The 15,654-nt window shown below is 42.3% G+C and overlaps 1 protein-coding gene and 1 pseudogene across 1 annotated transcript; both read right to left on the bottom strand.

The window, feature by feature from the left end:
- Positions 1-881: 881 nt before the first annotated feature.
- On the bottom strand, positions 882-2,423 carry LOC147967028 (disease resistance protein Pik-2-like). The gene is made up of 2 exons (XM_087527442.1): positions 1,919-2,423; positions 882-1,828 (listed from the first exon to the last, which is right to left on the bottom strand). Exons 1-2 carry the CDS (start codon positions 2,421-2,423, stop codon positions 882-884), a joined length of 1,452 nt encoding a protein of 483 aa, XP_087383568.1.
- A 1,391-nt stretch (positions 2,424-3,814) lies between these two features.
- On the bottom strand, positions 3,815-9,750 carry LOC147967027 (disease resistance protein Pik-2-like; annotated as a pseudogene).
- Positions 9,751-15,654: the final 5,904 nt, after the last annotated feature.

The following is a 15,654-nucleotide window of genomic DNA, read 5'->3' as shown; positions in this document are numbered from 1 at the left end:
CTGATGAGATGTACGTATGTACTACTTGCTATACCCTCTTCATGTCCGCCATGGCATGCGCAGATGAGGTTCTCCCTCCCTTCATCTATAAGCTGCACATGACGGTGTAGATCATATGTGGTTACATCGTTCATTTTGCATTTCTGCTGACAGGTGAAAGACAGAGCCGAGAGGCTGACATGATGATCACCAAGGAGAACAGAAGAAAAGGAATATGATCGATGCAAAACACTGACGGGATCTCACCATCTAATCCAAACAGTTTACAACTACCAAAGATATTACTGCCGCCTTGTCAGAACAGCACACCCAACAATGGTATATACACATCGCCGGCCGGAACATACAGAATTACAGATACAGAGCATGCTGTATTGCAGTGCCGGCTCATTCTTCGCCAAATCAAAGCAGAGCCCCAGAGCAGAAATGGCATGGTCCACATGGGCAAAATAAAAGGGTTACAGGCGTTGCATATGATGCAACGTAGTAGTAGAGTGCTGACGAATTTTCTCCATCTAATCCAAACAGTTTAGAATCGCCTAAGATATCACCATACCCTTATTAAACAGCCCAGCAATGGTGCACACACATCGCCGGAACATAACACAGAGACAGAGCATCATACATTGCCGAGGCTAGTCATTCTTCAGAAAATCAAGGAGATACCCAAAGTAGGTAAAGAAAAGCAAATTCAACAATAACAGCCACAGAATAACAGTGCCGTCGACTCGCGTCGGCTTTATTTCAATCCATTAACACAATATAACGAGGAATGCGAGAAATAAAACAAGAGAGTAGATAAATGATATATACTCCAACAGCATGGCATGGCAGACACTTGTCAGGATATTTAGCACAGAAATAGCCCCAGGTTTCTGAGCTCATTGCACCTTCAAGACTGGCCGATTCTTATTCTTATTCCTATCAAGCTGCATCTGCAACTCCTCCCTGACTTTATCTTGCTTGGGTTTGTTTCTCCTATCTTTTTCCTTCATCCATTCATACTCTCCTTTGTACAATCTTTCGATCCCCCCCGTTTTTGATGATTTGGGTGTAAACCTGATATAATGAAAACTAAGCCGTACTTCCCTGATGCTTTGGAGAAGTTCTAGCCCAGAGAAGGCAGCTTCAGTATCTCCAAGGCTAAGGGTCAGCAACTCAAGATTGGGCATTGATCCTTTCTCAAACTTCACTAATTTAATTTTCATACTTGTGTAGAAAAGATCAAGCACCGTGAGCCTGCTGAAAAGGTCAGTCTGGAACTGGAGTACATCAATCTTAAACCGTTCATCCCACAAACCCAGAATGGATAGGTTTGGTAGGTTCCCAAGGACTTGCATGGTTTCGAGGTTCCCTGATAGCCTGCTGAGTTCTAACCTGAGCTTCACAAGATTTAGGAGCCCCTTGATCCATTCTGGCAGTTTTTCCAGGCTGCCGGATAGCTTGAGGCTCTGCAGGTTTTCCGGAGCTGTGGACATGCCATCCAAACAGCCATTTAGGCAATCCCCTGACCGCACTGACAATGATTCAAGATGGCTGAGGCTGGAAATGGCCGAACAGAAACCTGGACCATTTTTCTTGTTGATACCGACCACTCCTAGCTTCTGCAGGCCAGTGAGACCTTTTATCTCTTTTATAACGTCATTTCCCCAGGCAAGATGAACATACCGCAGTGTACGCAGGGCCTTCAGTTTCCTGCTCCCTGTTGGCAACTTAACACCAAAAGCAGCTATGCCCCTAATGATATTAGGGTATATTATGCAGCAAGCAATAGTGCACGCATCACACCTGTCTGAATTACCAATGCCTAAGCAGCATAAACATTGCTCTACAAAGATGTCTTCACACTTTGAAAAACAATTTCCCTCTTTATACGGTAATAATGAACTGCTACCAGCATGGAGATAACATAGCTTACTAAGCTTGATGATGGTTCTCGGCAACTTAGCTATACTCGTCTCTTTGATGTCTAGTGTCTCGAGTTGTCTCAGATTACCCACAGAATCTGGGAGGTAAAAGATGCCACCACGCCCTCGTAGAGAGAGGTATCTCAGATGAAGAAGCTCCCCAATGTGCTCAAGGTGATGACTTCTTAACCCTTTTGTTCCTTCCAGGTCCAGCACCCGGAGAAACCTCATCTTATCAGAAATGTAAAATGGCTTCCACTTGCTAAACACTGTCAATGATCGTATACGGGACAACTCCACGGTACTCTCCAACTCACGCTCATCTCCCTCCCAGTTGCTGCTTATGGCAGTGTTCAAGCGGCAGCCTTCCTCCAACCTGAAAACAAGATTTTCCTCCATTGACTCTGCAATGCTGATATCACGAATCAGATCGTGTAGCTGGCAGGAGTCAAATCCTTGTATGCTGCAAGCTGATTGCTGAGTTGGTAATGTCATGCTTCTCTCTACGAGTTCCATGAATAATTTCATATTGTCTCATCATGAAGACAAATATATACATCTATAATACTAAATACATCTCATTAGATACATCATAAGCCATATTTTCATATTGTATAAATTTGATTTTAAAGATCTAAATAGTTTTCCTACAAACTTGGTCAAAGTTTGTACAATTTGACTTTTCTAGAATATGTATATGCACTACATTATGAAACGGAGGAAGTACAAAAATACCGGTAACACTTTTGCTTGGGTACACCATTAAGCGATGATTTGATACATACCCCTTCGTAATAAAAATAACGATGGTTATTTGTTTTTTATTTATTGTGTGATTTTTTGTCTTTTTAAACTATGTTAACTAAAATTTACATTTTCATGAACGTTATAAAAAATGTTACAAACAAAATGTTACATGTGTGAACATTTTTAAATGTCAAAATTACTCTATAATGGTACTAACATTTTAAAATTTTGGGCAAACAAATGATTTTTCATTTCAGAAATGTAAATAAAATTATTAGGAAAATAAAAAAACAAAGCAATGAAACAAACGTAACGAAGGAATTAACTATTACTCCTCTACTAGGCTGGGCCAATTATAGTCCCACTCCAGGCAATCAGCGAGACGCAGCAGAGATGTACTAGTAAGGCAACTAAACTGTTTCGCATGGACTATAGTTGCTGCCTGACTACGTAGATGGCCTGACCCTTCGAGATCATGATGATCACCAAGGACAGAAGAGAAGAGTTGTAAACAAGCAATCGCGTATGATGCAAAGTAATGACAAGTTTTCCCCATCCAATCCAAGCATTTTACAATTGCCAAAGGTATTACCAGCACCTTATTGCAACAGCCCAACGATGGGTGCACATCGCGGGCCGGAACATACATACAGATACAGAGCACCTTATATTGCAGAGCCGATTCAATCTCCACCAAATCAAAGCAGAGCCCCAAAGCAGAATTGGCATAATCACCAATTGCAAAAGAAATTGGTGACAAGCGTAGCATATGATGCAACATAGTACAGCAGAGTACTGACGAATTTTATATGCATCTAATTCAGATAGTTTTACAATCGCCTAAGATATCACCACACCCTTATTAAGCAGCCCAGGAGAAAATACGGTTACAGAGCATCATGTATTGCAGTGGCCATTCATTCTTCAGAAAATCAAAGAGACACCCAAAGCAGAAAAAAGGAATACCATCACTAACAGCTGCAGAAGCAGAACAGATGCGTGTGCTTTATTTCAACACATTATATTACAATAAAACGAGGAGTGCAAGATATAAAACAAAAGAGTAGATAAAGGATAGATTCTCCAACGGCATGGCATGGCATGGCAGCCTCTCAGTCAGGATATTCTGGACAGAAGTTAGTTGCCCCATGTTTCTAAGCTCATTCCACCTTTAGGACGGGCCGGTTCTTGTTCCTGTCAAGCTGGATCCGCAAGTCCTCCCTGACTTTGTCTTTCACGGTTTTTGTCTTCTTTTCTGCTTCTTTCTCCCTTTCTTTGAATGTCATATTTTCTCGGGGAATCGAAATGAAGGTAAAATTAACATAGAGACGCACTTCCTTGATGCTTTGCAGAAATTCTAGCCCAGAGAAGGCAGTTTCAGTATCAGTCAGCCTAAGGGTCAGCATCTCAAGATTGGGCACTGACTCTTTCTCAAAATCCACTAATTTAATTTCCATCCTTTTATAGAAAAGATCAAGCACCGTGAGCCTTCTGAAAACGCCACCCTGGAAATGGAGTACATCCATCTTAAACTGTCTCTCCCATAAACCCAGAATTGATAGGTTTGGCAGGTTCTCAAGGGCCTGCATTGCTGCACGGTTGCATGATAGGCCGACAAACTCTGGAGCCCCATAATCCATTTTGGCAATTCTTCCAGGCTACCGGACAGCTTGACGCTCTGGAGGTTTTCTGGAGCTGTGGATATGGCATCCAAACAACCAGTTAAGCTATCACCTGACCGCACTGACAACGATTCAAGGAGTCTAAGATTGGAAATGGCTGAACAGAACTCCGGACCATTTATCTTGTTGATTCCGACCACTCCTAGCTTCCGCAGGCTGGTGAGGCCTTTTATCTCTTTGATAATGGTATTTTCCCCAGGCTAGGTGCACATACCGCAGTGTACGCAGGGCTTTCAGTTTCCTGGTCCCTCTTGGCACCTTAACACCATACTCATCTAGACCCCTAATGATATTAGGGAACATTATGCAGCAACCAATAGTGCAAATATCATGCCTGCTGAAGTCATCCATGTCTAACTGCTCACATAAGCAACAAGATGGACATAACTCTCATTGCAACTCCAAAATTTCTAGAAACTTTGTAAGACAATCTTTCTCTTCCCCCCCTGTGTAATTGCTACCAGCATTGAGATAACACAGCTTAATTAGCTTGATGGTGGTTTTGGGCAGCATAGCTATACCCGTCTCTTTGATGTCTAGTGTCCCGAGTTGTCTCAGATTACCCACCGAATCTGGGAGGTTATAGATATTGCAACATCCTCTTAGGGAGAGGTATTTGAGATGAAGAAGCTCCCTAATGTGCTTAAGGTGGTGATCTTTTAACCCACATGTTCCTTCCAGGTCCAGCACCCGGAGAAACCTCATCTTGGCAGAAATGTAGAATGACCTCCACTTGCCAAACACTGTTAATGATCGTATACGGGACAACTCCACTGTGCTCTTCAACTCATGCTCGTCTCCCTCCCAGTTGCTGCTTATGGCAAGGTGACGCACTGCGCCACGGGGGTTCAAGCTGCACCCTTCCTCCAGCCTGACAACAAGATTTTCCTCCATTGACTTCTCAATGCTGGTATCACGGATTAGATCGTGTAGCTGGCAGGAGTCAAAGCCTTGTATGCTACAAACTATTTGCTGAGTTGGTAATATCATGCTTCTCTCTATGAGTTCCATGAAGTATCTGTTCCCTATGGGTAAGTCTCATGCATAACCTTCCGCGATCCATCGGTAAACCAAACGTCGCCGGCTAACATTGCGGTCTTCAGGGAAGATGGAGAAGTACATAAAACAAGACTTAAGGTAATAGGGTAGGCCATCATAATTTTTCATAAGGACTGTTTTCATGGCCTCAAACTTTGGATTCATCTCCAGCTCAACATTGATATGCTCATTCAGTTTCCTCCACTCTGTAACAGTTTTTTTTGGCTGGTCTGCCAGGAAACCACCTATGGTAACTATCGCAAGGGGAAACCCATCACACTTCTTTAGGATCTGTTTTGCTGGTGCAACCAACTCAGGATAGTGCTTAGCCAAATCTGTGGTCTTATTCTTAAATACCTGCAATTGTGCAACATACAATAATCTTTTACTACTCTATAATTAAATTAAATGAATCAGGTACATGCAAACTAGCCGCCCTAGTTTATTTATTAACTAGTCTACACTGGTTTGGGTGGGAGCATATATATGGTAGGCTATGTAAAAATGTTCTTTTGTTTTGCTACTCTTTTTGTAGTGACATGGTAATAAGCTTCAGGCCGGAAGAAATATTTCTTCTATTGTTGTATGAAATAGGAAATCAATCTGTTGCTGTACAATGGACTGCATGTACAACTTACTGTGCATGTCTCTCAAACTGATATTTTGTACCAAAGTTTACATGAACATGTTACTAGCCATTCTTTGCATGTAGAATTTTTTTTGGTAATGTTTGAAAACTAGAATTTGTGACTTTGCTAAGTTTAGAAAATAGGAAAACTAAGAGAAACTTATCTATTACCATTTGGAACAGAACACCTGTAGTTTTCAACAATTTGGAAAAAATATCATGGAAAAGACACTCAGTTAAGCTACATGATTCTTTCTGGCACATATAATTCGATAAGAGAAATGGTGAAGTCATGGAATATTAACGGCTTATTGCTAATCCTAACATGGCCTAACCAGGCAATGGGCGATGCAATCGGTTGCTTTAATTGCTGAAACTATCATTGCTACAGTATGACCCTACAACATTAGTCATGGAGGCCTAATCTTATGTTTTCGCAAAAAAGGATTGGTAGTGTGTTGTGCTTACAATTTACTAATCCGAAATAAGCCTTCAACATTAAATCCTGATTTCATATAAACTGAATGATATGATTTATACTCTTTCAGTACCTTTTTCGTGAAGAGGTTACATGCATCCTTTTCTTGAAGACCGTCGAGCAAGCGTACACACATTGGTTTCTTGCAACAATGCTTAGCAATATCCTCCCGCCTTGTGGTGATCACAATGACCACGCTAAGATCATTCTTCACAACTAAATTTTCCAATATTTTATCCCATTCCGTGGTAGATGAGAGGTCATCAAGAACAATCAAGCAGCTCTTTCCTTCTATATGCCTGCCCAACACTTCAGTCAAGTCTGCAACTCCCATTAAACCAATATTTTCTGCAGTGTCACCAACAAATTCCTTGGCACCCTTGCTTGCATCTAGTTGCAATGCCAAGGTCCTAAGGAGCTCCTCAAGTTTGAAAGGCCGCAAGACTGGGACGAAAGCATATTTGTCAAACATGTTAGTGACCTCTTGTCTTTGGTAAACATCTTTTATCAGAGTGGTTTTTCCAAGACCACCCATTCCCCACACTGCAATCACCTGAAATTGATGGGTGCTAGCTTGTTCTCTAATTAGTTCAATAATATCATATTTTTCTTTCTCACGTCCAATAAGCTGAAATTCCTCTAGAACACCTGCCATTGTGTTTGTACGTGTGAGACTCTCTTGCACCATCATCTTTCCAGCAACACCAATATTAGATTGGTCTTCATGTATCTCATTCTTAGCACTGTAGGGTAACATTGAGCTAGGCACTGATTTTGATGAATATGTAGCATCTTGAGAACTCTAAACGAAGCAAAAAAAACAGTTAGATAATTTTTTAATGATCACTCCAAAAATAAATACTACCAAAATAAGTTCAGTCCATGTCCTGTTGCTACACAACAATGTTAATGGCGCAATGAACCAAAAGTAGTCAATCAAGCTCGAATGGCATGTATATATAAGTCAAAAGAAAATTGAGACCTCCTTGTCAAGCGGTCCAGAATTAAAAATGTGGAAAAGAAGCCAAACACAAATTATTCATGAATCACATAAAAAGTTCACAAGTACTACAAGAGAACATAAACTTATTGAACTTATGCTCTAAATGTGGAAAAGAAGCCAAACACAAATTATTCATGAATCAGCAGTGCTAGTATTTATGCTCTAAATATTTACTTGTACTTATGCGCTACTAACTACTAAGTCCTTAGTTACATAGAAGCATAGATTATGAGTCCAAGGACTAGTCTATGAGTCTCAACTCCAGGGCCGACTACACTTCAGTGCCGTCTATTCTATGAGTCGCAACTTTAGTGTCGACTAGTGTCGATTAGTTACGCTTAGTCTATGAGTCTCAACCTTGGAATGACTTGTCGACTCGTAAACCTTGCATAGAAGGCAGGCACTAATGCCCGTTTCTTCAGTGTTCACCGTCCCCATGTCTGAATTCCAGCTCCGCTACTATGACCACCTACAACACTAGCAAAATCTTGGACGATTGCTTGACCAAAGCATTGCAGCAAATCCTTGTAGTTTCAATTCTAACAGTTGTGGCATAATGCTTCTATCTGGGACGAAATATCCCTGTTTTCACCACTTTAGTGCACGACTCCTAGCATCCTTGCCGTGAAGCTCCAGCGGGTGGCAGGGAGGCTTTGTTTCTTTACACAGGACGGCAGAAATAACCTCTCCACAGGACAGCAGTTATTGCTACTAGGGATCTGGGCAGAGGAAGCATATCCGCAAGAAATATTAGCCTTTTTAAATATATATAATCGACAAGGAATCCGAGGAGTCTAGGAAAGCGTATATCAACTTACTTTCTTAGGTTGACGGTTTCTTGTAAATTTTCAATGTTTTTATGTAGAGTTGGTCTTTTTGTCTTTCTCTTCTCTGTATATATTACAAAAAGCAAAAATATATAAATACATGGAGTAGAGTCCTAACTATTTTCTGTCAAAGAAAATCCAAGGAGTGCGATTCCTTCCATGCCTAGGGGATTATTCTCTTCTTGGTGGAACGGGAGGGACTGCACCAGGAATTTTCCCTTAACGGCCTTGTACAAACACACATATTAATCTAAGCCTGCAGAGAACATGCTCCCTGGCAACTATATACTGCATTTAAGCTGATTTAAGGGTTCATAGTTTGGGCGATATTAAAAAAAAACCCTCCAGATTTCTAACTAGATGGATAACAAAAAAAAGTTGTGTTACCTGCTGGTGAAAAGCATAGATGGTCTGTTCAGCAGATAATTGCTTGAGATCTGATACAGTACTTTCCTGGCCTGGGCATAGGCTCGCAACTTCAACATGCTCTGTGGATACAACGATCCGGCTGCCCAGTTTGTTTTCTGGGAAGCACGTTTTGATCTTGTGCCATTCTTCGATGGTGGATAGTTCGGTGAGCACGATCAGGTACCTCTTCTTGTTGACATATCCAATGTACTCATGAGCCAACTCATGCCTCGCTTTCTCCACCTCCGGCTCCAGCAGAAAATCAACCACCCCTACGGTGGTTGCTTGAAACTGTTCAATTATACTCTGGAGAAATTCTTTTCGGTGAAAAGGGCGTGTCACTCTGACCCACGCTCGGCACGGGAAGTTGAGTTTCACATTTTCATTCTCATAGGCTTCTGAGATGATGGAGGTATGCCCAACGGTGCCACTTGTTCCCCACACTCCAATCACTCCAATTTGGCCTGAGCCCATTCTTTTTGTGTTGTTGATGATGAGCTGGACAAGATCCAACCTTGATCCAGATTGATGTTGATTCATAGCATGCCTTCTTGCTTCATCAACATCAAACATGGCAGCAGCAGCAGCAGTGGTTGAGTAGTCGGAAGCTTTAGTGAGTTTAGAGCTGTCGTCGATGAGGCGGTAGCGCACATTCCTTTGGCTCACGTCCTCGACCTTGGCTCGCAGCTCCTTCATCTGCATGGCGACATGGCGACGGTCGAGGAGCGTGCGGGGGATACGCCACCAGGACTGCTTCTGCAGACGGACGGCAAAATCCTGGAGGCCATCCTCGACGTCATAGGCGACATCGCGAACCTGTTTCACCCAGGTTCTAACCACCTTGCTGTGCTCGTCTCGCTCCTCGTGCGCCTCCATCAGGAAAGACTGCATCATCTCCAGCTCATCCGTGACGAAGGCCTTGTCACGTCGGACTCCAAGCTGCAGAGCCACCTCCTCGGCGACGGCAGATGTCGCGTAGCGAAGCGCCTCATTCACCACGGACTTGCCGATGCTCAGTGCAGTGGACTCCATGAGTACCGATCGGTAAAGCTTCCTCTGTACTCCTTCTCTGAGCTAGCTGACGGGCGTTGAGCGGATGGATCAGGATCAGAGAGCCTTCTCTTGCAGGGTGTGTTGAGGCAATTGATCCTGTTTTCCCCACGACCGCCCTGCAGCGAATCAGTGAAGCAATCAGTGCTTCGACCAAATAAAATGCATCATGCTGGAGGCTGAAACCACAAACGCAGCAGGCAACGATACCTAGAATGAATCAGGTTCAGATGACATACTGACAGAAACAGATGCCTAAAACTGAAACGACCACAATGCAGCAGCTATCGATGCCTGAACTGGATCAATCTGCCGGACACGAAATGGTGAAACCACGATGCAGCGGAGGTGCCTAAATCATTAATCTCCACCCAGCGCAACCCACCTCCGTGTCGCCGCCGCCGTCAGCGAGGTCGGGGGAGTGGAACGGACGAATCGCCGGACGGATCTGGGCGAGGTAAATGCACCGATGGCAGCGACCCGGAGACCTGGAGTCCGGAGGAGAGAACGACGCGGCGGCTTGCGCGCCTAAAGGGGCTGGCTAGAGGAGGATCCGCGGTGGCCGGAGGTGGCGGCGTGGTGGAGACTGGAGGGTGAGCGCTGAGCGGGGATGCGGGAGCGAGAACTGAAGCAGAGGTACGGTGGAGAGCCAGCTGGTCTTTTTATTTGGCACTAAAGAAACCTAGTCATCTCAAGTCAATAATCCCTCTTTGTCAAGCTAAACAAATTCCAAACAAATCATGTTTGTATTAAACAAATCTGCACATGGGCGTATGCTTACCTGTCGGTCCTATTTTATTCCACTATACTATCAAACTACGAAAAATGTACCAACCAAAATAACTACGAAAAATGTAAGGAATCTTGGAAGGACGCTCCCTCCACCATCTATTTTTATTGTGTGGTGTCATTGTCATGCATTCAAAGTATTGATTGGTTAGATGCTCCTCTCAACCGTACTCTTCACATGTGAAGAGTGTATTCATCACTGTTTGTTTACGTTGTGTGGTGTTGTTGTCATGCGTTTGAAGCATCGATTCGTTAGATGTCTCTTTCAACACAACTTTTTGAAAATGAGGATAACCTCCGTCGGTCCTCTGCATAGGGTAAGCTATCCAACCTTGATGAGAAAATTACAGTATCTGTATCAGAAGCGCAGCCATGCTACACTCATAGTAAAACACATAAAAATTGCTCGGTGTACATTAAAAAAATAGGAAATCGAGTGGCATTTATGTATTCAAGTTGATTTCTCGAATAACAAATATTTATTCCTCAAACTATTTTTCTCGTTCATAATCAATTTCCACTGCTGGCTTTGTATAATCAAGGGCTTTCAAAATATATCTCTCTTACATGCATTTTGGCAAACTGTTTTCAGAAAGAAAAAACTACCACACGATAATATGCAAATTGCCATCCTATCTTTGTAACGAGTTGTTACCATATAGTAATTTTTATCATTAATACAGTGCAAATTAAAAAAAGTCACATGGCAACTTATTTTTGGACAAACTTTTTGTTTACTATCTTGTTACCACACAGTAACCTCTAGTCACTATCATTTTCATAGCTGATTGGCACGTGATAACTTGTGTACCAATACAATGATCACTTCATGAACTATTGGTGGCAATTTTTATGATGATAAATGTTTATAATAAGATTGTATCCATATGGGATCTAGTATCGAAGCTCTCATTGGGAGGAAGCTAACCATAAAATGATTATAAATCGGATTGATAGTTTGCTAGTTAAAACAATTTGAACACAACTAAAAATTGTTGATACCATAGTTATACATTCTCTCATGCATACATGTGTCGCGTGCTACTGAGCTAGGAATTGTGGAAAAGCACCACTAGTTCTCTTTTTGCGGAAAAAGCACCACTAATCCTAATAGTATATAAGTGATTCAATATTGTTCATGTCCCAATCAAATCAGACCTGGCCTATAGACATTGCCAAGACGACAAGAAGAACTCCTTATTAAGCTAAAAGAATTATAAAAAAAAACATGCTTGTATTCAACAAATATGCATGTGGGATAATGCTTACCTCTCGTTTCTATTAAACTATGATAAATATAAGGAATTTTTCTAGGGGCTCTCTCCCCACCGTTCATTTTCATTGTGTGGCGTCATTGTCATGCATTCAAAGCTTGATTGGTTAGACGTCCCTTTCAACTATGGTGTTCACATGCAGAGAGTGCACTCTCCGCTATTTATTTACATTGTGTGTGTCGTAGTGTTGTTGTCACGCGTTTGAAGCATTGATCAATCAGATGCCCCTTTCAACTACAGTTATTGCATAAGAAGATCAATCATGCTACATGCACATATAAAAAGGAAACTGTGTGACGTATGTGTATTCAAGTTGATTTCTTGCATAACAAATGTTTTATAGATCAAACTATGTCTCATTCAAAATCCATTTTCACTATTGGCTTTGTATCATCGAGGACTTTCAAACTATGTTTCTCATGCATATGTTTTGACAAACTATTTTCGGAGAAAAAACTACCACGTGATAATATGCTAATTACTATCCTATCTCTGTGGTAGGTTGTTACCATATAGTAATTTTAGCGTCAATACAATGGCAAATTACAAAAAGGTCAAATGGTGACTTATGTTTGGACAATTTCTTTTACTTTGTTTCTTACCACATAGTAATCTATAGTCACTAGAATTTACGTAGCAGATTGGCACGTGGTAACTTTTGTATCAATAAAATGATTATTTCATGAATAGTTGGTAGTAACTTTTATGGCGAAAAATGTTTTAAGTCAGAATATACCTATATGGAATCTAGTATTGAAGCTCTCATCCAGAAAAAGTCAACCATAAAAAATTGTAAACAATATTAATGGTTTGTGAGTTAATTTTTTCTTAAGTTTTCATATAACATTTAAATTGGACAGGGGTGCATGGAAGCTTGCTATCCATATGTCAGAACCATGAGTTGATCCCGAGATGTTATGGGTTTCACCTCTAGCCTACCCCAACTTGTTTGGACTAAAGGTTTTGTTGTTTCGAATAACATTTAAACTGTTGATGTCATTGCTACACATTTTGTTTTGCAAAATCCTTGATGTGCATTCTCTCTTGCATACATGTCATGTTGTGTTGTACGAAGCAAACCTACGACGGTGACATGCCATGTTCACGTCCTTACACAAATAAGAACGTGGGTGTGTATATTTACTTATATGTCATATTATATTTCATGATTCGACATGATAAAATGTATAGAAGGTAGGTACTAAGGGCTTCTTTGGATTGCAGGAATACAAAATGTAAAACTAGGTTAAACGCGGGATTCAAATGTCACATACTGTTGAATCCTATAGAATTTCAAAACACATGAATCCTGCAACGAGTGACTTTGGATGATGGATAAGAAAGAAACAAGTGATTTCTAGAGGACTGAGGCGAGAGAGTAGAGAGAGATAGAGTGAACGTGCATTCGGCTTCTCTAAGGAAAAATAAAGAGCGGTCTAAGCTCATGTTAGAATTCCTACTGAATGACGACATATGAATAAATTCCATAGGAATTTGTAGGCTCAATCCCATGACCCAAATGAGTATTCCATAGGGAAAAATTATTAGGATTCAAAGCCTCCACAATTCCCATGAAAATACTTCAGTCCAAAGAGGTCCTGAAAGTATTCGAAGTGTGCCAAATAAATCTAGGAAGTGTGGAAAAGCACCACTAGTCGTAATAGTACAAGCGCCAAATAAAAGTACCACTGCTCGAATCAAATCAGATCTGGCCTATAGACATTGTTGGTTGTCCTTTTTGTGTCAGGCGCATGGCCCAGCATACAGCAAGAATCACCTCCCAACTCCCAACCCCCCACCGCCCAACTCCCAATCGTTCTGATCAACCTAGCATCCATTTAAGCATGCACATGTTCTTAAAAGCCTACCTCTTCAGGTGTACTCGATGTCCTTTTTGCGTTAGACAAGGCCATGGATGCCTGGAGATGTTCCCCTCGGTGGAGTCTATGCCTGGAGATGGGCGACGGAATCCATGGATCTGGCGTCCCGTCCAGATCCGCCCTGGCGTGGCAACCGGTGGCGCGTGGAGGACCGGTGATGGGCGGCTAGAGGCTACCTGCTGGCGCGCCGACGGCGGCTTTGGTCACGGCGAAGCTCCATTTGGTTTCACTCAGCTGCGAGACCGGGGGGGCGTGATTTCCGGTGAAAATCGCGCCGATACGGTCATGGCGGACGATGGCGGTGTCTATGATGTCCTTCCCTTCTTGACGCATCGTTGTTGTAGGTCATGGTGCCCCACTCGTGATGCTCCAGGAGAAACCCTAGATCCGGGTCTACCGGATCGGACGATGATGACACCTTCGATACCGTTGTCCCTCCTGGGGGCATCGTTTTGGAGCACATGCTGGCTGGAGGGGACAAGAAGTTCGGATCTCAGTACACTAACTCCGTGGTGGAGGTCGACTATGGCAAGACGACGAGGAAGAATTACCACGTTGGCGAGGAACAAATGTGGCGAGGTCCACCGGAGATTCGTCGGTGGATAGACTCATTGGACTTGCACGGGCGACGGCGCACATGGGGGTTTCTGAGTGAGGAGGCGAGAAATGTCGACGACATCGGAACCGTAAAAGGAAGATGAGGGTTATTTATAGAGAAAAATCTCAACCGTCATGAGAAAATCTACTGCTCAGAATCAAGGGTCTTCACATTGAACACGCAGGATTACTTGGGGTTGGGGGTTGGCACCGAAAGAGTGGTTTCTCAGACTTGGGCAGGAGACCCGAATTTCGAAGGGCTTTTGTCAAATTGAAATAAACTTCGGAACGCATTTCTCTTGTAGCTAAGGACGCCAAAGAGATAAATTTTTTTCTCCCAATGAGAGAGAGAAAGAGCTAGGGCAAATGGCAGAGATTCATATTTTTTTATCTTCACTCATATCTATAAATTAATATGTAAATTTTTTCTAATGCCACCTGGTGCCACTGTCCCCATATTGCGTTGTTGAATGGTTTGATGAACATGACAAAAAGCATGTTCTTCGGATTCAATCCGACACTATGGGGTGTTGCTTACACGTCAATTTTTTTTCTCCAGTTGCAACTCACGGCATGTGTGCTACTGAATACAATTCAGGTGGGAATCCCCCCCCCCCCCCCCCCCCCGTGCGTTTGAAAATTCAAAAGAAAAAATTGTAGATGCTAACATTACGACTTCAAATTAAAATTTAGTGAAACTTGAATAGCTGTCCGCTGGCTGTGATACTGAATAGAACATACGCCTATACGCTAATAAAAAAATGATTCCCAGCAAATAAACATAAAATTAATAATCTGAGTAAAAGAACACAAAATTGATATTGCCTGGAATATGGGAGTTGCAGGTATCACCGGACTGTGCTGTTAAAATTTCAGCACCAACATCGCTAGCTAGGATGGAGGCATCCTCTGTTTTGTTCTACACCACGGAAACACCATGAACACGCCAACCAAAAATTGCAGAGTGCTCAAGAACTTCTTGAAGGATTTCCCAGACATAAAGAAGAGTGCCTTGAGTGGACTCTTATGAATTTAGCATGAATATTGCTGGTTGTTTGCACACACCATCTGACTCAAGAAGTTGGAAACGATAACTGAAAATTCATGCGCAAACAGATGTCAAAAAGTCCATCCATTGTTTCCTGTACACTCAGAACATTCTATCGGGCTCCAAAAATCTGAAACAATTCCTGAAGATCAAGCATGGTACCTCCAGTAGCCTGAGATGCCAAAGATTTCATCCATCTCTGGCAACTCCAGTACCCTTCACACCTGATGAACCAAGACTCCTACCGATGCCCAGCAAATTACTCGATCAACTGAACTATATGCGAAACGGAAACAAC

Source organism: Triticum urartu, chromosome 6A (genome assembly GCF_056163025.1).
Source record: "Triticum urartu cultivar PI428250 chromosome 6A, HENAU_Tu73, whole genome shotgun sequence".
NCBI classification, from domain to species: Eukaryota; Viridiplantae; Streptophyta; class Magnoliopsida; order Poales; family Poaceae; genus Triticum; species Triticum urartu.
The sequence above is the reverse complement of the archived record's forward strand: the minus strand, read 5'-3'. Positions and strand labels throughout refer to the sequence as shown.